Here is a 15,475-nt window from a genome sequence, read left to right as displayed (position 1 = left end):
ATTATTAATTAATTACTACTACTACTACTACTACCCCCTTTGTGTATATGGATTAACCAGTGCACACTATGGAGTAGATACAGAGTGTTGTATCTCTCTTCATCCTGGAGAGAAGTGACTAGTGGGGTGCCACAGGGTTCTGTGTTGGGCCCAGTCTTATTCAACATCTTTATCAATGACTTGGATGATGGGCTTGAGGGCATCCTGATCAGGTTTGCAGATGACACCAAATTGGGAGGGGTGGCTAATACCCCAGAGGACAAGATCACACTTCAAAATGACCTTAACAGATTAGACAACTGGGCCAAAGCAAACAGGATGAATTTTAACAGGGAGAAATGTAAAGTACTACACTTGGGCAAAAAAATGAAAGGCACAAATACAGGATGGGTGACACCTGGCTTGAGAACAGTACATGTGAAAAGGATCTAGGAGTCTTGGTAGACCATAAACTTGACATGAGTCAACAGTGTGATGCAGCAGCTAAAAAAGCCAATGCAATTCTGGGCTGCATCAATAGGAGTATAGCATCTAGATCAAGGGAAGTAATAGTACCACTGTATTCCGCTCTAGTCAGACCTCACCTAGAATACTGTGTCCAGTTCTGGGCACCACAGTTCAAGGATACTGACAAGCTGGAACGTGTCCAGAGGAGGGCAAACAAAATGGTCAAAGGCCTGGAAACGATGCCTTATGAGGAACGGCTTAGGGAGCTGGGTATGTTTAGCCTGGAGAAGAGAAGGTTAAGGGGTGATATGATAGCCATGTTCAAATATATAAAAGGATGTCATACAGAGGAGCGGAAAAGGTTGTTTTCTGCTGCTCCAGAGAAGCGGACACGGGGCAATGGATTCAAACTACAAGAAAGAAGATTCCACCTAAACATTAAGAAGAACTTCCTGACAGTAAGAGCTGTTCGACAGTGGAATTTGCTGCCAAGGAGTGTGGTGGAGTCTCCTTCTTTGGAGGTCTTTAAGCGGAGGCTTGACAGCCATCTGTCAGGAATGCTTTGATGGTGTTTCCTGCTTGGCAGGGGGTTGGACTGGATGGCCCTTGTGGTCTCTTCCAACTCTATGATTCTATGTTGGACCAGAGCCTGGGGGATCTGGGTTCAAATCCCCACTGAGCCATAAAGATCACTGGATGACCTTGGGACAGTCATCTTCTCTCAGCCTTACCTACCTGTCAGGGTTGCTTTGATGCTAAAATGGGGAGACAGAGGATCCTGAACGCCACCTTGAGTTCCTTGCAGGAAAGACATGGCATGATATACCGGTAAATACAATAGGAAAGAAAACTGATCTTCCTACTGCTTCCATAGCTTACACTTACAGCTTGCCCTTCTCATTCTGTTCCCATCAGAACAGCACATTTTAACACCCCGGTAGTGTCCATTATTCCATTAGTTAAACATGCCCATCCATCGTAGCCTTAGTACCACCATCCACATTCTATCCAGAGAACAAAAACATCAAACAAAGTTTTTTTTCTTAATTATCTGACCCGACAGAGGATTAGTAAAAACACCCTCAACAGAAACTATGACAGGCCAAAGATTCTCTTAGAAAAGTGCAGCAAGGGCTTACCCTTTACATAATTTGGCAAGACGCAGGTGAAACTGAAATGAAGGGCATTTCTAGCTCTACAGGCTGGCTTTTAATTATAAGCCTCCCTCATAATTAAGTCCCTCTCAAACACTAGCAGGAAGTAACAACTTATACAGCAAGGCACCTTTACACACTGAAACCAAGTGGCTGCCCCTAACAGAACAATCCAATCCCTGGCCAGGAAGTGGTGAAGCATGATGGAGGGGCAGAGCCCCCACTGCCCCCACAGCCCCATTGCTCATGCTGGCCAGGATGGAAGGAGGGGGGGCAGGCAGGCAAATCAAGTGATTAGGCTGAGAACATTCCCAATACTATCAAGGGATGGCAGTGGGGCTGGATCAGGATCCAGTGACTCTCCCAGTCTGCCTCAGTCCTTCCTTCTACCAACCCCCAGAACGTCACTGGGGACCTCACCAGGAGTACTTCCTACACCTCTGCCTAATCCATTCCTAACCCCCCACCCCAGCCTGGCATAAAGGGGGTTTCGATTACAGGCTAAGTATCTTTTAGATGTCGACAACGTTGCATTTGGACATATCAATGCATAGCCACCTGCTCTCTAGTCGAGTGGAAGATTCAAGCAGTCATACTATAGAAACAGCTGAACTCTAATGATGCATTCCGAGGTTTGCTCAATATGAAATGGGCAAATTCCAAATGCTAGTACATGCAATAGAAACTGCTGTCCATATTTTACTTGTGTAGCCTGTTTGATGTTTTAGTTGTACTAACTTTGTACTGAGAAATGTTTTTCTGACTGTCGGTCGAATAAAGTATGTATAGTATGCAATAGAAACTGGGGAGGTGGCATTTCTCTGTGGTTTTGCAAAAGCTGTTTTGCTCCCCAGTGCTGCCGAGACACCTTTGTCACTGCACAATACCTTCCTCATTGAGCTATACCTGTCTGCAACTACAGTACATTCATTTGCCTTCCAGCTCCCCCAAGTGCTGCTTCTGGGTAAAACATTTAGCTACTGTGTACAGTACAGTGAAAAATAAGAGCTGCCTGTCAGAAGGTGAGTCAACATCTAACTTCACCAAGGAGTGCAGGGCCTCTAAAATTTATGCAACTGAAACATTTTCTCCCAGGGAAATAGCTCCCCTCCAAGACAGTATCATGTCCATAAGTTTCCCATCAAACACTTCATATGGCTATTTTTCATTCCATTTCAGCATCTTGGACCCCAAAGCACATGCAGAAGTTTGCAAGATCCAAAGCCAGTATCTTCCGCTCTAGCACTCACAGAGACTTTTCAATGCACAATATGTTATGCAGTCTTTATTTGGTTTGTTCTCTATGGAGGTAGGTCACCACTGTTCCCATTTTATGGATGAGGAGACTGAGCCTGAAAGCAAATTGTTCAAATGTCACTTAGCATGTCTACAGCTCTTGAGATTTAAGAGGCCTTATAAGGCCAAGCTGCCAAGTCTCTCTACCTGGCGACAAATCTGGCTCTATGAACAAGCCACACACACGCCTTTCGCAAATGGAGGCTCCAACGTATATAGTGCAGCCTAGTGGGTAAGGCATTGGAATAGGATCTAGAAGACCAGGGGGCTGAAATCCCCACTCACTCAGCCATGAAGTTCACTGGGTGACCTTGTGCCAATCCCTGTCTTTCAGCCAAACCTACCTCAGAGGGTTGTTACGAGAATAAATTGATGAGTAGGAGAACAATGTATGTCATTTTGAGCTCCTTGGGGGAAAGGCATAATGTAAATATAATAAACAATTAACCCACAGGTCACTTTTTATAACCCATCTTTCTGCATGTTTGTAATGTTTTTCCAGCCTCAGCTATGGAGCATGAACTAAAAAAAGGGGGGGGAGAGAAATTATAGCACCAGCATGAGAAGTCTCAAAAATCAAGCTTTGGGATAATAAGAGTAAGTGAAGGCTTACTCTTGAGCATAAATGAGGAAAATGTGTGTATGGATCAGAGTGGGCACCTTATAGATTAGGGTTACCAGACGTCCCTGTTCCCTGGGGACAGTCCCCGGATTTACAAATCAGTCCCCATACAAAATCCATTGAAGTTGAAAAATGTCCCCAGATTCATTGGGGGGGGGAAACCTGGTAACCTTAATACAGATTAATGATAGAGCACCTGTTTTCTACATGCAGAAGGCCACAGATTCAACCCCTGGCATCTCTAGCTAGAATGATAAGTTGGTAGACCTCTACCTGATATCTGGAAAAAGTTACTGCTAGTCAGAGTGGACAATACTGAGATCGACAGACAGAAGGCATTCACATGTTACATTAAGCTGTGGTTAATGATTCACCATGCACATGCAGGTCACTCACATTTTGCTTATCTCTGCTAGTGAGCAGAAGCAACAAACCATGGTTGACTTAGCATGATATCCAAACCAGGGACCATGGTTTGTTTTGCTCCACATGAAGTACAATCTGAAACCATGGTGTGTTTTCGGCTTGCCAAGTGAAATAAAACAGAATCCCCAGTTCATGTATAACGTTAAGTCAAGGATGTGGTTGATGGATCCCACTCATGAATAAAGAGGAATAATCTGCACGTTTGCAGTGAACCATTAGCCACGGCTTACCTGACGCCCAAACACGAGGACCCAGGGTTTACAGTTTGTCACTTTCTCCAGCATAATCCAATCAGACTGTTCAGAACATTTCTGAAGCAACAACGTCAACATGGGAGAATTCATCTTTAGATGAGTATTTCCTGAGGGAGAAGTCACACTCAGTTCAGGCATCTAGGTCAGGCTTCTTTACACGCAACGATCCTGTGACCTACCTAGTTACCCACCACCACTGGTTCTGGTTCTGTTCAGTAGCTTTTGGTCAGGAACATGGTTTGGTATCAAAGCTGGAGGGGGGAAATCCATTTGAGTTTCATTTCACTTTAAATTTACTTAAATAATCTCAGTTGCTGTAGCACTGAACTCACAGAGCATACCTCCTGCAGGGTTTCTGGGCCTTCCATCCTGGGTAGCCATTCATACACCCCTCCAATCTACATCCTAGGTATCTTAGCACTGATGGCGGGGGAGGGAAACTAAGAGGGATTTGCTTCCCCTCCCCTATCATTTTTGTTTGTGGATACTGATTCAATGGTGTTAGATAAGGGCCCCACATAATACTGCACACAGACAGGTAAGCAAAATATTTTGATTTAAGCTGGAGTGACGATTGGAAAAATCCACCCAAACTTGTGGAAGAGCAAACACACCAATATCATTTACTTCAACATCCCACCACCACCATCCCTCAAAAAGGACTGGGACTGAAAAGTCCTGGTAAAATAATTCGCTCTGATCACAAGCTGACTGATCTGTCTCCCTCCTCCCTCCTCTGCCTTTTCACACTGGCATTTTCCCTCCATCACACCTCACCCAACCTCACCCCTGCTCTTATATGGCTAAAGTTTAGAGACATTAGCATTGCTTTCAGCAGACAAGTTGAAAGTTCTTTCTAGTAGCACCTTAGAGACCAACTGAGTTTGTTCCTGGTATGAGCTTTCGTGTGCATGCACACTTCTTCAGATACACTGAAACAGAAGTCACCAGATCCTTAAATATAGTGGGGGAGTGGGGAGGGGTATTACTCAGAAGGGTGGTGGGAATGGGTGATAGGCTGATAAGTGTGGAAAACCTGTTGACGACTCTAAACGGCTGCAATTAGTCTTGCAGGGAAATGCAAGGGGTGAGATGGCTAAAGATGGCTTTGTTATGTATAATGAGATAAGAATCCAATGTCTTTGTTCAAACCAGGTTTCTCCATGGTTTTAAGTTTGGTGATTAGTTGCAATTCAGCCACTTCTCTTTCCAGTCTATTTCTGAAATTTCTTTGTATTAAGACAGCTACTTTGAGATCTTTTATAGAATGTCCTGGGAGATTGAAGTGTTCTCCTACTGGTTTCTCTGTCTTGTGATTCCTGATATCAGATTTATGTCCATTTATCCTTTGGCGTAGGGTTTGGCCTGTTTGTCCAATATAGAGAGCTGAAGGGCACTGTTGGCATTTGATTGCATACACAATGTTGGAAGATGAGCAATTAAATAGTCCTGAGATGGTGTGTTTGATGTTGTTGGGACCAGTAATGGTGTTATCCGGGTTTATGTGGCAGCAAAGTTGGCATCTGGGTTTATTGCAAGACAGACCCAAAAAAGAAAATAACAGAACACCACTAGTCATCACATACAGCTCCCAAATTAAAACAGTACAACGCATCATCAGAGATCTACAACCTCTCCTAGACAATGACAGTTCTCTTTCTCAAGCTCTGGGAGGAAGACCCTTCATCGCCCACAAACAGCCACCCAATCTCAAACAGCTCCTCACCCACAATAATACAAAAACAGGACTCAACATGGACACTGGTACCAGAGCCTGCAATAAACCCAGATGCCAACTTTAAAACCATGGAGAAACCTGGTTTGAACAAAGACATTGGATTCTTATCTCATTATACATAACAAAGCCATCTTTAGCCATCTCACCCCTTGCATTTCCCTGCAAGACTAATTGCAGCCGTTTAGAGTCGTCAACAGGTTTTCCACACTTATCAGCCTATCACCCATTCCCACCACCCTTCTGAGTAATACCCCTCCCCACTCCCCCACTATATTTAAGGATCTGGTGACTTCTGTTTCAGTGTATCTGAAGAAGTGTGCATGCACACGAAAGCTCATACCAGGAACAAACTCAGTTGGTCTCTAAGGTGCTACTAGAAAGAACTTTCGATTTGTTTTGACTATGGCAGACCAACACGGCTACCCACCTGTAACTGGAACTATGGAAGGCACCACATTGAGCCGCATGAAATGGAAGTCCATAAATCTCACAAAAAAACTGGCACAGATACAGACAGACATCTCCTTTCTAACCAAATGCAAAAACCTGGACATCATACCGAAGGGTCTTAGAATTAAGAACCCCCTGCAATCAACTTATCCCACTGAACATTCCAAGAAACTGTGCCACACTCTCTCCAAGAAGCTGCTCAAACATCTGATCAGCGTTCTGTACTCCAAACAGAAGAAAATAAAGGAGGAACTCTCTGTACTGGACAACTCTATTAGGATCCACCCAGCTTGGCAGGAGTTCCACAAGGAAAAGCAAACCATTTATCACTCTCAACTGGAGTTACTGAAAAAACAGAAAAACAAAAAACTTTCTAACCTTTCCAACCTACAGGCTACCAATCAAAACAAGAAGATCAACAATATCGTCAATCTCTCACAGCAAACTCTCAGCCCAGCTGAGGAATCTATCCTTTCACGTGGACTATCATTCTGCCCTGCCAAATCCCCACAGATGATTCAGTTCTATGGGGACTTGGAAGCATTTTTCCGCCGTTTACGCCTGAAGGAGTACTTCCAACACACACAAGAACAAGACAAAGAACAAACAACATCTTCACAACACAACATCTCTCAACCTACTGGGGAACATCCACCACCCTCCAAACACATTAATGAACAGAACATTGACCACCAACCACCACCGAAAAAATGTTACACTAAAAGGGACTCCACATGGACCCCTCCTGATGGACGCAATACCACACTAGATCTGTACATCGATTGCTTCCGCCGCAGAATCCAAACAGATGTGACCAGAAAACACCATCGCTTACAACAAAATCTAAACCATGCTGAAAGGAGAGCCATAGATAATCTCAGGAACAACCCAGACATTATAATTAAAGAGGCGGACAAGGGTGGAGCTGTTGTCATCATGAACAAAACTGATTACATCCAGGAGGCTCACAGACAACTTTCCAATACCACCTTTTACATAAAATTGGACTCAGACCCCACGGAAGAATACAAAAAAGAACTGAACAAGATTGTTAAGGAGCTACCCCCACACATCCAAGAACAGATCCTCATGAACACACCAGCAGAACCTCGACCAGGAACTTTCTATCTTCTACCCAAAATACACAAACCAGGAAATCCAGGACGCCCCATCATCTCAGGTATTGGCACCATTACAGTGGGGGTTTCCGGTTATATGGACTCTGTCCTGAAACCATATGCCATCAGTGCTCCCAGCTACGTACGTGACACCACAGATTTTCTGAGAAAAATACAATCTTTGAATAACCTTCCTAACAATACTATTCTAGTCACTATGGATGTGGAATCTCTGTATACCAACATCCCACACAACGATGGTTTACAAGCTATAAGGAACACCATTTCAGATAAAACCACAGCAGACTTTGCTACGAAACTCTGTCATTTTGTCCTTACCCACAACAACTTCAAATTTGGTGAGGACCTGTTCCTTCAGATCAACGGCACAGCAATGGGCACCCGCATGGCCCCACAGTATGCCAACATCTTCATGGCAGATTTAGAACAACGTTTCCTAAATTCCTACCCACTCAAACCTCTCTTGTACCTGCGTTACATTGATGATATTTTTATTATCTGGACACATGGTCAACAGACCCTGGACACCTTCCACAAGACATTCAATGACTTTCACCCCACCATCAACCTAACTATGAACCAATCTATGCAAGAAATACACTTTTTGGACACTACTATAAAAATACAGGATGGACACATAGACACCACCTTATACCGTAAACCAACTGACCGACAAACATATCTACATGCTTCTAGCTACCACCCCAAACATACCAAACAATCCATTGTATATAGCCAGGCCCTACGTTACAGCCGCATCTGTTCCAACTCTACAGACAGAGACTCTCACCTAAGAGATCTACAGCAAACCTTTTTAGAACTAAAATATCCACCTGATGAAGTTAAACAACAGATCGACAGAGCCAGACTGATACCCAGAGAGAACTTGCTGCAAGACAGACCCAAAAAAGAAAATAACAGAACACCACTAGTCATCACATACAGCTCCCAAATTAAAACAGTACAACGCATCATCAGAGATCTACAACCTCTCCTAGACAATGACAGTTCTCTTTCTCAAGCTCTGGGAGGAAGACCCTTCATCGCCCACAAACAGCCACCCAATCTCAAACAGCTCCTCACCCACAATAATACAAAAACAGGACTCAACATGGACACTGGTACCAGAGCCTGCAATAAACCCAGATGCCAACTTTGCTGCCACATAAACCCGGATAACACCATTACTGGTCCCAACAACATCAAACACACCATCTCAGGACTATTTAATTGCTCATCTTCCAACATTGTGTATGCAATCAAATGCCAACAGTGCCCTTCAGCTCTCTATATTGGACAAACAGGCCAAACCCTACGCCAAAGGATAAATGGACATAAATCTGATATCAGGAATCACAAGACAGAGAAACCAGTAGGAGAACACTTCAATCTCCCAGGACATTCTATAAAAGATCTCAAAGTAGCTGTCTTAATACAAAGAAATTTCAGAAATAGACTGGAAAGAGAAGTGGCTGAATTGCAACTAATCACCAAACTTAAAACCATGGAGAAACCTGGTTTGAACAAAGACATTGGATTCTTATCTCATTATACATAACAAAGCCATCTTTAGCCATCTCACCCCTTGCATTTCCCTGCAAGACTAATTGCAGCCGTTTAGAGTCGTCAACAGGTTTTCCACACTTATCAGCCTATCACCCATTCCCACCACCCTTCTGAGTAATACCCCTCCCCACTCCCCCACTATATTTAAGGATCTGGTGACTTCTGTTTCAGTGTATCTGAAGAAGTGTGCATGCACACGAAAGCTCATACCAGGAACAAACTCAGTTGGTCTCTAAGGTGCTACTAGAAAGAACTTTCGATTTGTTTTGACTATGGCAGACCAACACGGCTACCCACCTGTAAGCAGACAAGTTGTTTGGAGAGAGAGAGAGAGAGAGAGAGAGAGAGAGAGAGAGAGAGAGAGAGAGAGACTGAATCACCAAGGTGCTGCAAGGTACTTTGAGGACCCTTGTTTGGTCCAGGGTGTCTCATACAGATCACACTTCACCTCCAAGAAGCCCAGAATCCTTCCAAAATGCAATGCTTCTGCTTGGGATTAATGATTTGTCCAAATCTGGTGCACACCCTCCTAAAATGTTTTCTATGTCTGAAGTTCATAGAAACAAGCCAAAAGCTGGGCATTGTGGTGGGATACCTCAAGTGTTTTCTAAACTGGGTTGAACAGCTGCTGTCAAAAACCTATTGGGTGACTTTTCACTTCAGTTTGTTCTAAATTCATATAACAAACTAAACAAATGTACATTTAGCTCCACTGATTTCTCCATTAGAGCACAGTAGCCCTCCAGATGTTGTTCGTCTACAGCTGTCATCCCTAACCACTGGCCATGCTGGCTGGGGCTGATGGGAGGTGGAGTCCAATAACATCTAAAGGGACACACGTTCACCATCCTTGCATTAAAGGGCAGAAATGTTTAGTGTGAGTGTAAATACTGCTAACCAGAACAGATTTTTAAAGTTGCAGGTATATCCCAGATCGAGTACCAATCAAAGATGTCACTACTCTTTTCAAGAGGTGCAGCAACAACTCGGAGCTGGGTTGCTTTCACATGTAGGGCCATACAAAATCAACAGACAACTCCATTAGACAAATTATTCTGCGCAAGAGATTATTCCATTGCTTTTTTTTCAGAATGCCTGGGAACCAACAAATTACTGCAGGCATGGCAATGACATTCTATTTGTACTCATAGGAAAGCTTTGATCCTGACACAGCACCCTGCTCTTAGGTTTGTAAGATGCTCTTTGTTGTAAAAGAACAATTATAATTTTCCCAGTGGAGTTAGAACTTCTTCAGGGTGTGATTATAAAAGACTGGAGAGGTGCTTTGTGCAAAGAAGGCCAAATGCCTTTTTGGCATCGATCATGTAGATATGCCATTTAAACCAGGGCTGATAATACTTTTGCCACTGGCAGGGAGGGGAGAAACACTTCTTTGGAAGAATCTGTAAAACAACCCTGAAAATGCACATTTTATCCACATCACAAAGTATGTGTATGCAACAAGTCTATTGGACATGCTGGATATTCACAACAGAATATGAGATAAGCAACCTGTTACAGAGAAGGGTGCAACGGTTTTGTTTCAGCTGCATTAGGCACACCCCCGTAACTTTCTCCTGCACAAACTCCACTGAAAGGCATTGAAATCACAGAGCAGTAAAACAAAACACACAAAAAAGAAAGGACACAGGAACAAAAGGCTTCAGATTTCCCATACACAGAATATTAAAGATCAAAACTTGAATATTTCAGACTGATACTGCATGAAAAGTGTTATGAGAGATTTGGCATTTCCCACGAGGCAAGAAATTCATTTTCAGCAAGGCCTGCCTCAGATGAAGAAAAGGGCAGACTATACTCAGCTCCAAGGAATAGAAGAGGGCAATGTCTAAAGCTCCAATTTATGACAATTTATGTTTCCACCCCCCTCATTCCAATAAGACTCGTGTATTTTTAATCGTTGAATCCCCATTAGAAAAGTGCTGCATTCTCCATTATAGCAAGGATGCTTTGGGACAGCATTTTAGGAGAGTGCAATCTCAAGAGAAATCTGCATGTGGTGTGCACACCTCTTAATGACAGGCTGACCTCAAAAACCCTCTGTTTAGAGGAGAGATTTTACATTGGGAGCCCCATTGCCATAATCAACAGCTTGTATGAAGGCAACTTGCCCTATTAGTTTTACTGCAGGACAAAAGACATTTGGAAATACATCCTGCTACTTTTACCAGATTGCTGCAGGAGCGAAGGAATGATTCTTGATCTTATTACCCTGCATGCTGCTTGGCCCATGAAACGAAATACCTGGGCTACCAATGTAACAGGATGAATCCTACTTACTTTCACATTAACACTAGTACTTAGCTTCTAAAACAGGAGGTGCTACAGCAGGTAACATGCCAATTGTCTGACTTGACCTTATATGTAATCTTAAACATAGAAAGGCTATTTGTTGTGAAGGCAAGCCTTAGGATTTTCTCATTCAGAAGCATTGCCTTATCTATCTGAAGAAACGCCAGCCCAACAAACAGATATGGGAAAGGCAGAAACTAGAGGCCCATTGCTTTGCTGAGATACCATTCACAGTGTGTGTGCAAAAACCTGTCAATGAGCAATTCCTGCATGCTGGCACCATTTGGCTTCCAGAGATGCAAATCACTTTGTTCCATTTTCTTCCTCAAGCATCATGGGGACACTGCAGTTCATACCTGGCTGTAGTTTTGTGTTAGGGTATTTTCTGGAGAAGGTTTGCTGCGAGTCTGTCCTTCCTGCTGGCTGCAATCCAGCTGGATGAGACTTCTGCATTCCTGGTGACATGTGTACTTGCAGTCTAGGGAGGAAAAACAAATTGAACCAAAATCAGGACATGGGTTCAATAGCAATCAACAGGTTCATTCGATGTGTGCATTTTGAAGTTTTAAAGATGGAGAAAATGTGTGGAGGGATAAGGGAGGGAAGACAGCCAAGATATCTAAAGACTGAATCCACAAACTGAACAATCAGGTTTTCAGAATACATAGAAATGCATGGTGAAATTTACTTTATCTCACAAAAATGTATTTAAAATCTAATGGGGTCATGTTAAACATCCCATACATACACATATTTTACATAACTACAGATAAATAAGCAATTACTAGTCTTTCATACACCTCATAACCATGGGCATCATAGTTATTCAGCATCCAGTCCCTTGTTAGTGTCTCATTTGGAGCTGCTACACACACACACCCCAACCATCCACAAAGGTAAAATCATTCTGGAAATCAAGTAGACAGGATATGCTTCATAATCTAAAGTAGCATTTAGACTGCAAATTTGAGGCTTTTCGTGGCATGATGACACTTGCATTTGCCGCAGTAAACGTGGTCTAAAAATGACCAAAGTATGCGTTTTGGCATTGTATCCAAAAAATTCAAAGAAGTACAAAATCTGAAGGCTATTATTTTCCGATCTGTGTATTAATCTGAGGTATGAATTAAATCAATGCACTTAAAAATGCAGACAGAGAAAAATTCTCCTCCATCCTTATAACGGCACTGATGTGATTTGACGGCAATGTTCCTGCACTACAACTCCCATCATCCCTGATCACTGGCCATGGTGGCTATGCCTGGTGGGAGTTTAACAACCTCTGGGTTCCCCACCACTGCCTAACTCAGAGTTCCACCTCCCTCACCAAGCTATAATTCCTATAATCCCTTGGAGGCAATCCATGACATTTGATCAACCCAGTGTGTACTGTGTACAGTTCAGGTATGATCTTATTACGATACCCTTGACATGAGCAGCTGTGATCTGAGCAAGCTCTTAGGTGAATGGGCCACCAGTAAAATCAGTGAAAATTACTAAACAACAAAGCAACATTATATATTGAGGGACTGCACCACCAACCGCACTGCACAATTCTTACCATGAGCAGAGCCTAACACACTACACACAGCACACAGCCCTCCAGTTAATATTGTAGAGCATCAGCTGCCTTCTCATTGTCATCAAAATTCATGGCTGTAGAAATAAAACATTATTCCTTTTATGCAAAGAAGCTGTGCTAGGGAGTCAAATGGCTTGTAGGAGACAAGCACTTGGGATTCACAGTTAGGAGGAGGGGGGGGAGAGAGAAGTAAAGAAATCAATAAACCCAAAAGCCTGCAAAGCGCTGTAATTAAAAATGAAAATGTAAAGGCAGCTGGCCACGGTATATGCAGGCCATTAAACGCTGCTTTCATGGGAATAGCAAGCAATTCCTCTCACGCAAAAGTGATAACTTGAGGAGGGAGAAAAGCCGTAATTCTTTAAGGTACTGCTGCAGATAATAGGAAATCTCACAGACCACTGTGCATACACTTGTAAAAAATATTATTTTGGAAGTGTGGGGGAACCAACATTTATCTCACTGAATATGGGTACTTAAGCTGCATTCACACACAAGAAAACTGTATATCATAAAACTAGAAACTATGCAGGAGTAATGTCACACCCTTGGTTTTTAAATCACTATTGCTTAATATTTTCTCTAAGGAACTCAAGGTGGCATACAAACTTCTCCCCCTCTCCATTTTATCCTCAATCTCATGAAGTACCGGTAGGTTAGGCAGGGAGAGAGAGTGACTGGCCCAAGGTCACCCAGTGGGCTTCTTGAATCAATGGGGATTTGCACCCTAGTCTTCCAGGTCCTAGTTCAGAACTCTAACCACTACACCATACTGCCTCCCAAGCATGTCACCTAGGAAATCAGTCCCACAGAGCTCAGAATTTACTTCCAAGTAGACATGTTTAGGATCAAGTTATTTAACATGTATATATTTCCAGGACAAAAAGAGGAGCTGGGAATATGTTGCCCATTTGCTTTAGATATGAACAAAATCAGCAGAACAATCAGATGTGGGTTTTTTCAGGCACATGGAGCAGCTGTAGAGTAGGAAAGGTGAAGGAACAAAACGAACCTATTCAGAATTCAGATACCTTCCAGAATGCAAAATGTTTATTGTGCTTGGCATCTACCGCTGCACTAAATCTGTATAATGTACTCTAGTACTGCAGTATATTGTGGTGGAGGCTTCAAAAGCAAGACAGTAATTACCCGGCATTTCTCTGTCTGTCTGTTCTCAGAAATGCATATTAGCTCCTGGAATGCAAAGTGCTGTTAAAAATGCAGCTGCCACAGAACAGAAGCGAGCGCTTATTTTGGTATCAGGAGTCCTTTTGCTATATTCAACAAACTGTGAGCGTTTTGTAAACAACTCACTTATCAACATTAAGGACCAGGTGGCGAGAAGGCGTTTTCCAAAGGTGTAAAATAAGGTATTAAAAAGCAGGTGTGAGGGACGGAGAAACTCAACATCATCTACAAAGTTATGCTGTACTTAGAGCAGCCACCTCGGGACAAATTAATATATTCTAAAGTGGTGTGAGAAATAGGCTGGCTAGTAAACAAGGTAGCAAAACCTAGCCAGTAGGGGAGAAGAGTAATCATTTTCCACTTAAAGCAGTCATTTTGACATGAATCTTTCATGACTCATCTGAGGAACCTGCTCAGGTGAGATTCTCTCATGTTAATGATCCTCCTAATGCAGGGATAGGGAACCTGTAGCTCTCCAGACCAAGTTGGACTCCAGCACCATCATCCCTGACAGCTGACCATGCTGGCTCAGGCTGATGGGAGCAGAAGTCCAACAACACCCGGAGGGTACCAGGTTCCCCATCCTTGCTGTATTATGGGAACGCCTACATTGGGCAACCAGGTCTAGACCAATGAATTTACGTTTTGTCCCCTCTTTTCTCCATATGCATTATCTCACTTTAATGGGTTGTTCAACTGATCAATTTATCATGATCCTTTACAATATTTTGTTTCGTCTTGCTCTTTGTTTTTGTACTTCGGCTATAAAATAACTTAAAATTTAAAATTAAATTATCGTGACTGGCCTGGACACTTTCTTTGGTATTCTGCAGGAGAGCTTCCTAGTTCCTAGTGAAGGGAAGGCCACTTCATATAACTCTCTGCCTTTTAGAAGACATCTGAAGGCAGCCAGTGTGGTGTAGTGGTTAAGAGCGGTAGACTTATAATCTGGGGAACCGGGTTCGTGTCTCCACTCCTCCACATGCAGCTGCTGAGTGACCTTGGGCTAGTCACACTTCTTTGAAGTCTCTCAGCCCCACTCACCCCACAGAGTGTTTGTTGTGGGGGAGGAAGGGAAAGGAGAATGTTAGCCGCTTTGAGACTCCTTTGGGTAGTGAAAAGCGGGATATCAAATCCAAACTCTTCTCTTCTTCTTCTTCTATTTAGGGAAGTTTTTATGTTTGATGTTTTATCGCTTTGTTATTATTATTAGTATTCTGCTGGGAGCCGCCTAGAGTGGCTGGGGAAACCCAGCCAGATGGACAGGGTATAAATAATTTGAATCACTGTTTTTTCCAAT

General features: G+C 43.0%; 1 protein-coding gene across 2 annotated transcripts in view; it reads right to left on the bottom strand.

Moving 5' to 3' along the window:
• The window catches only part of RASSF5 (Ras association domain family member 5), a 108,790-nt gene that overhangs the window by 60,893 nt on the left and 32,422 nt on the right, over positions 1–15,475 (bottom strand). For both annotated transcript variants that reach the window (XM_033152872.1, XM_033152873.1), the window contains exon 2: positions 11,762–11,883. In XM_033152872.1, the coding sequence (XP_033008763.1) occupies positions 11,762–11,883 (122 nt within the window). The remainder of the gene's footprint in view (positions 1–11,761; positions 11,884–15,475) is intronic.

This window comes from Lacerta agilis, chromosome 6 (assembly GCF_009819535.1).
Source record: "Lacerta agilis isolate rLacAgi1 chromosome 6, rLacAgi1.pri, whole genome shotgun sequence".
In the NCBI taxonomy this organism is placed as follows: Eukaryota; Metazoa; Chordata; class Lepidosauria; order Squamata; family Lacertidae; genus Lacerta; species Lacerta agilis.
The sequence above is the reverse complement of the archived record's forward strand: the minus strand, read 5'-3'. Positions and strand labels throughout refer to the sequence as shown.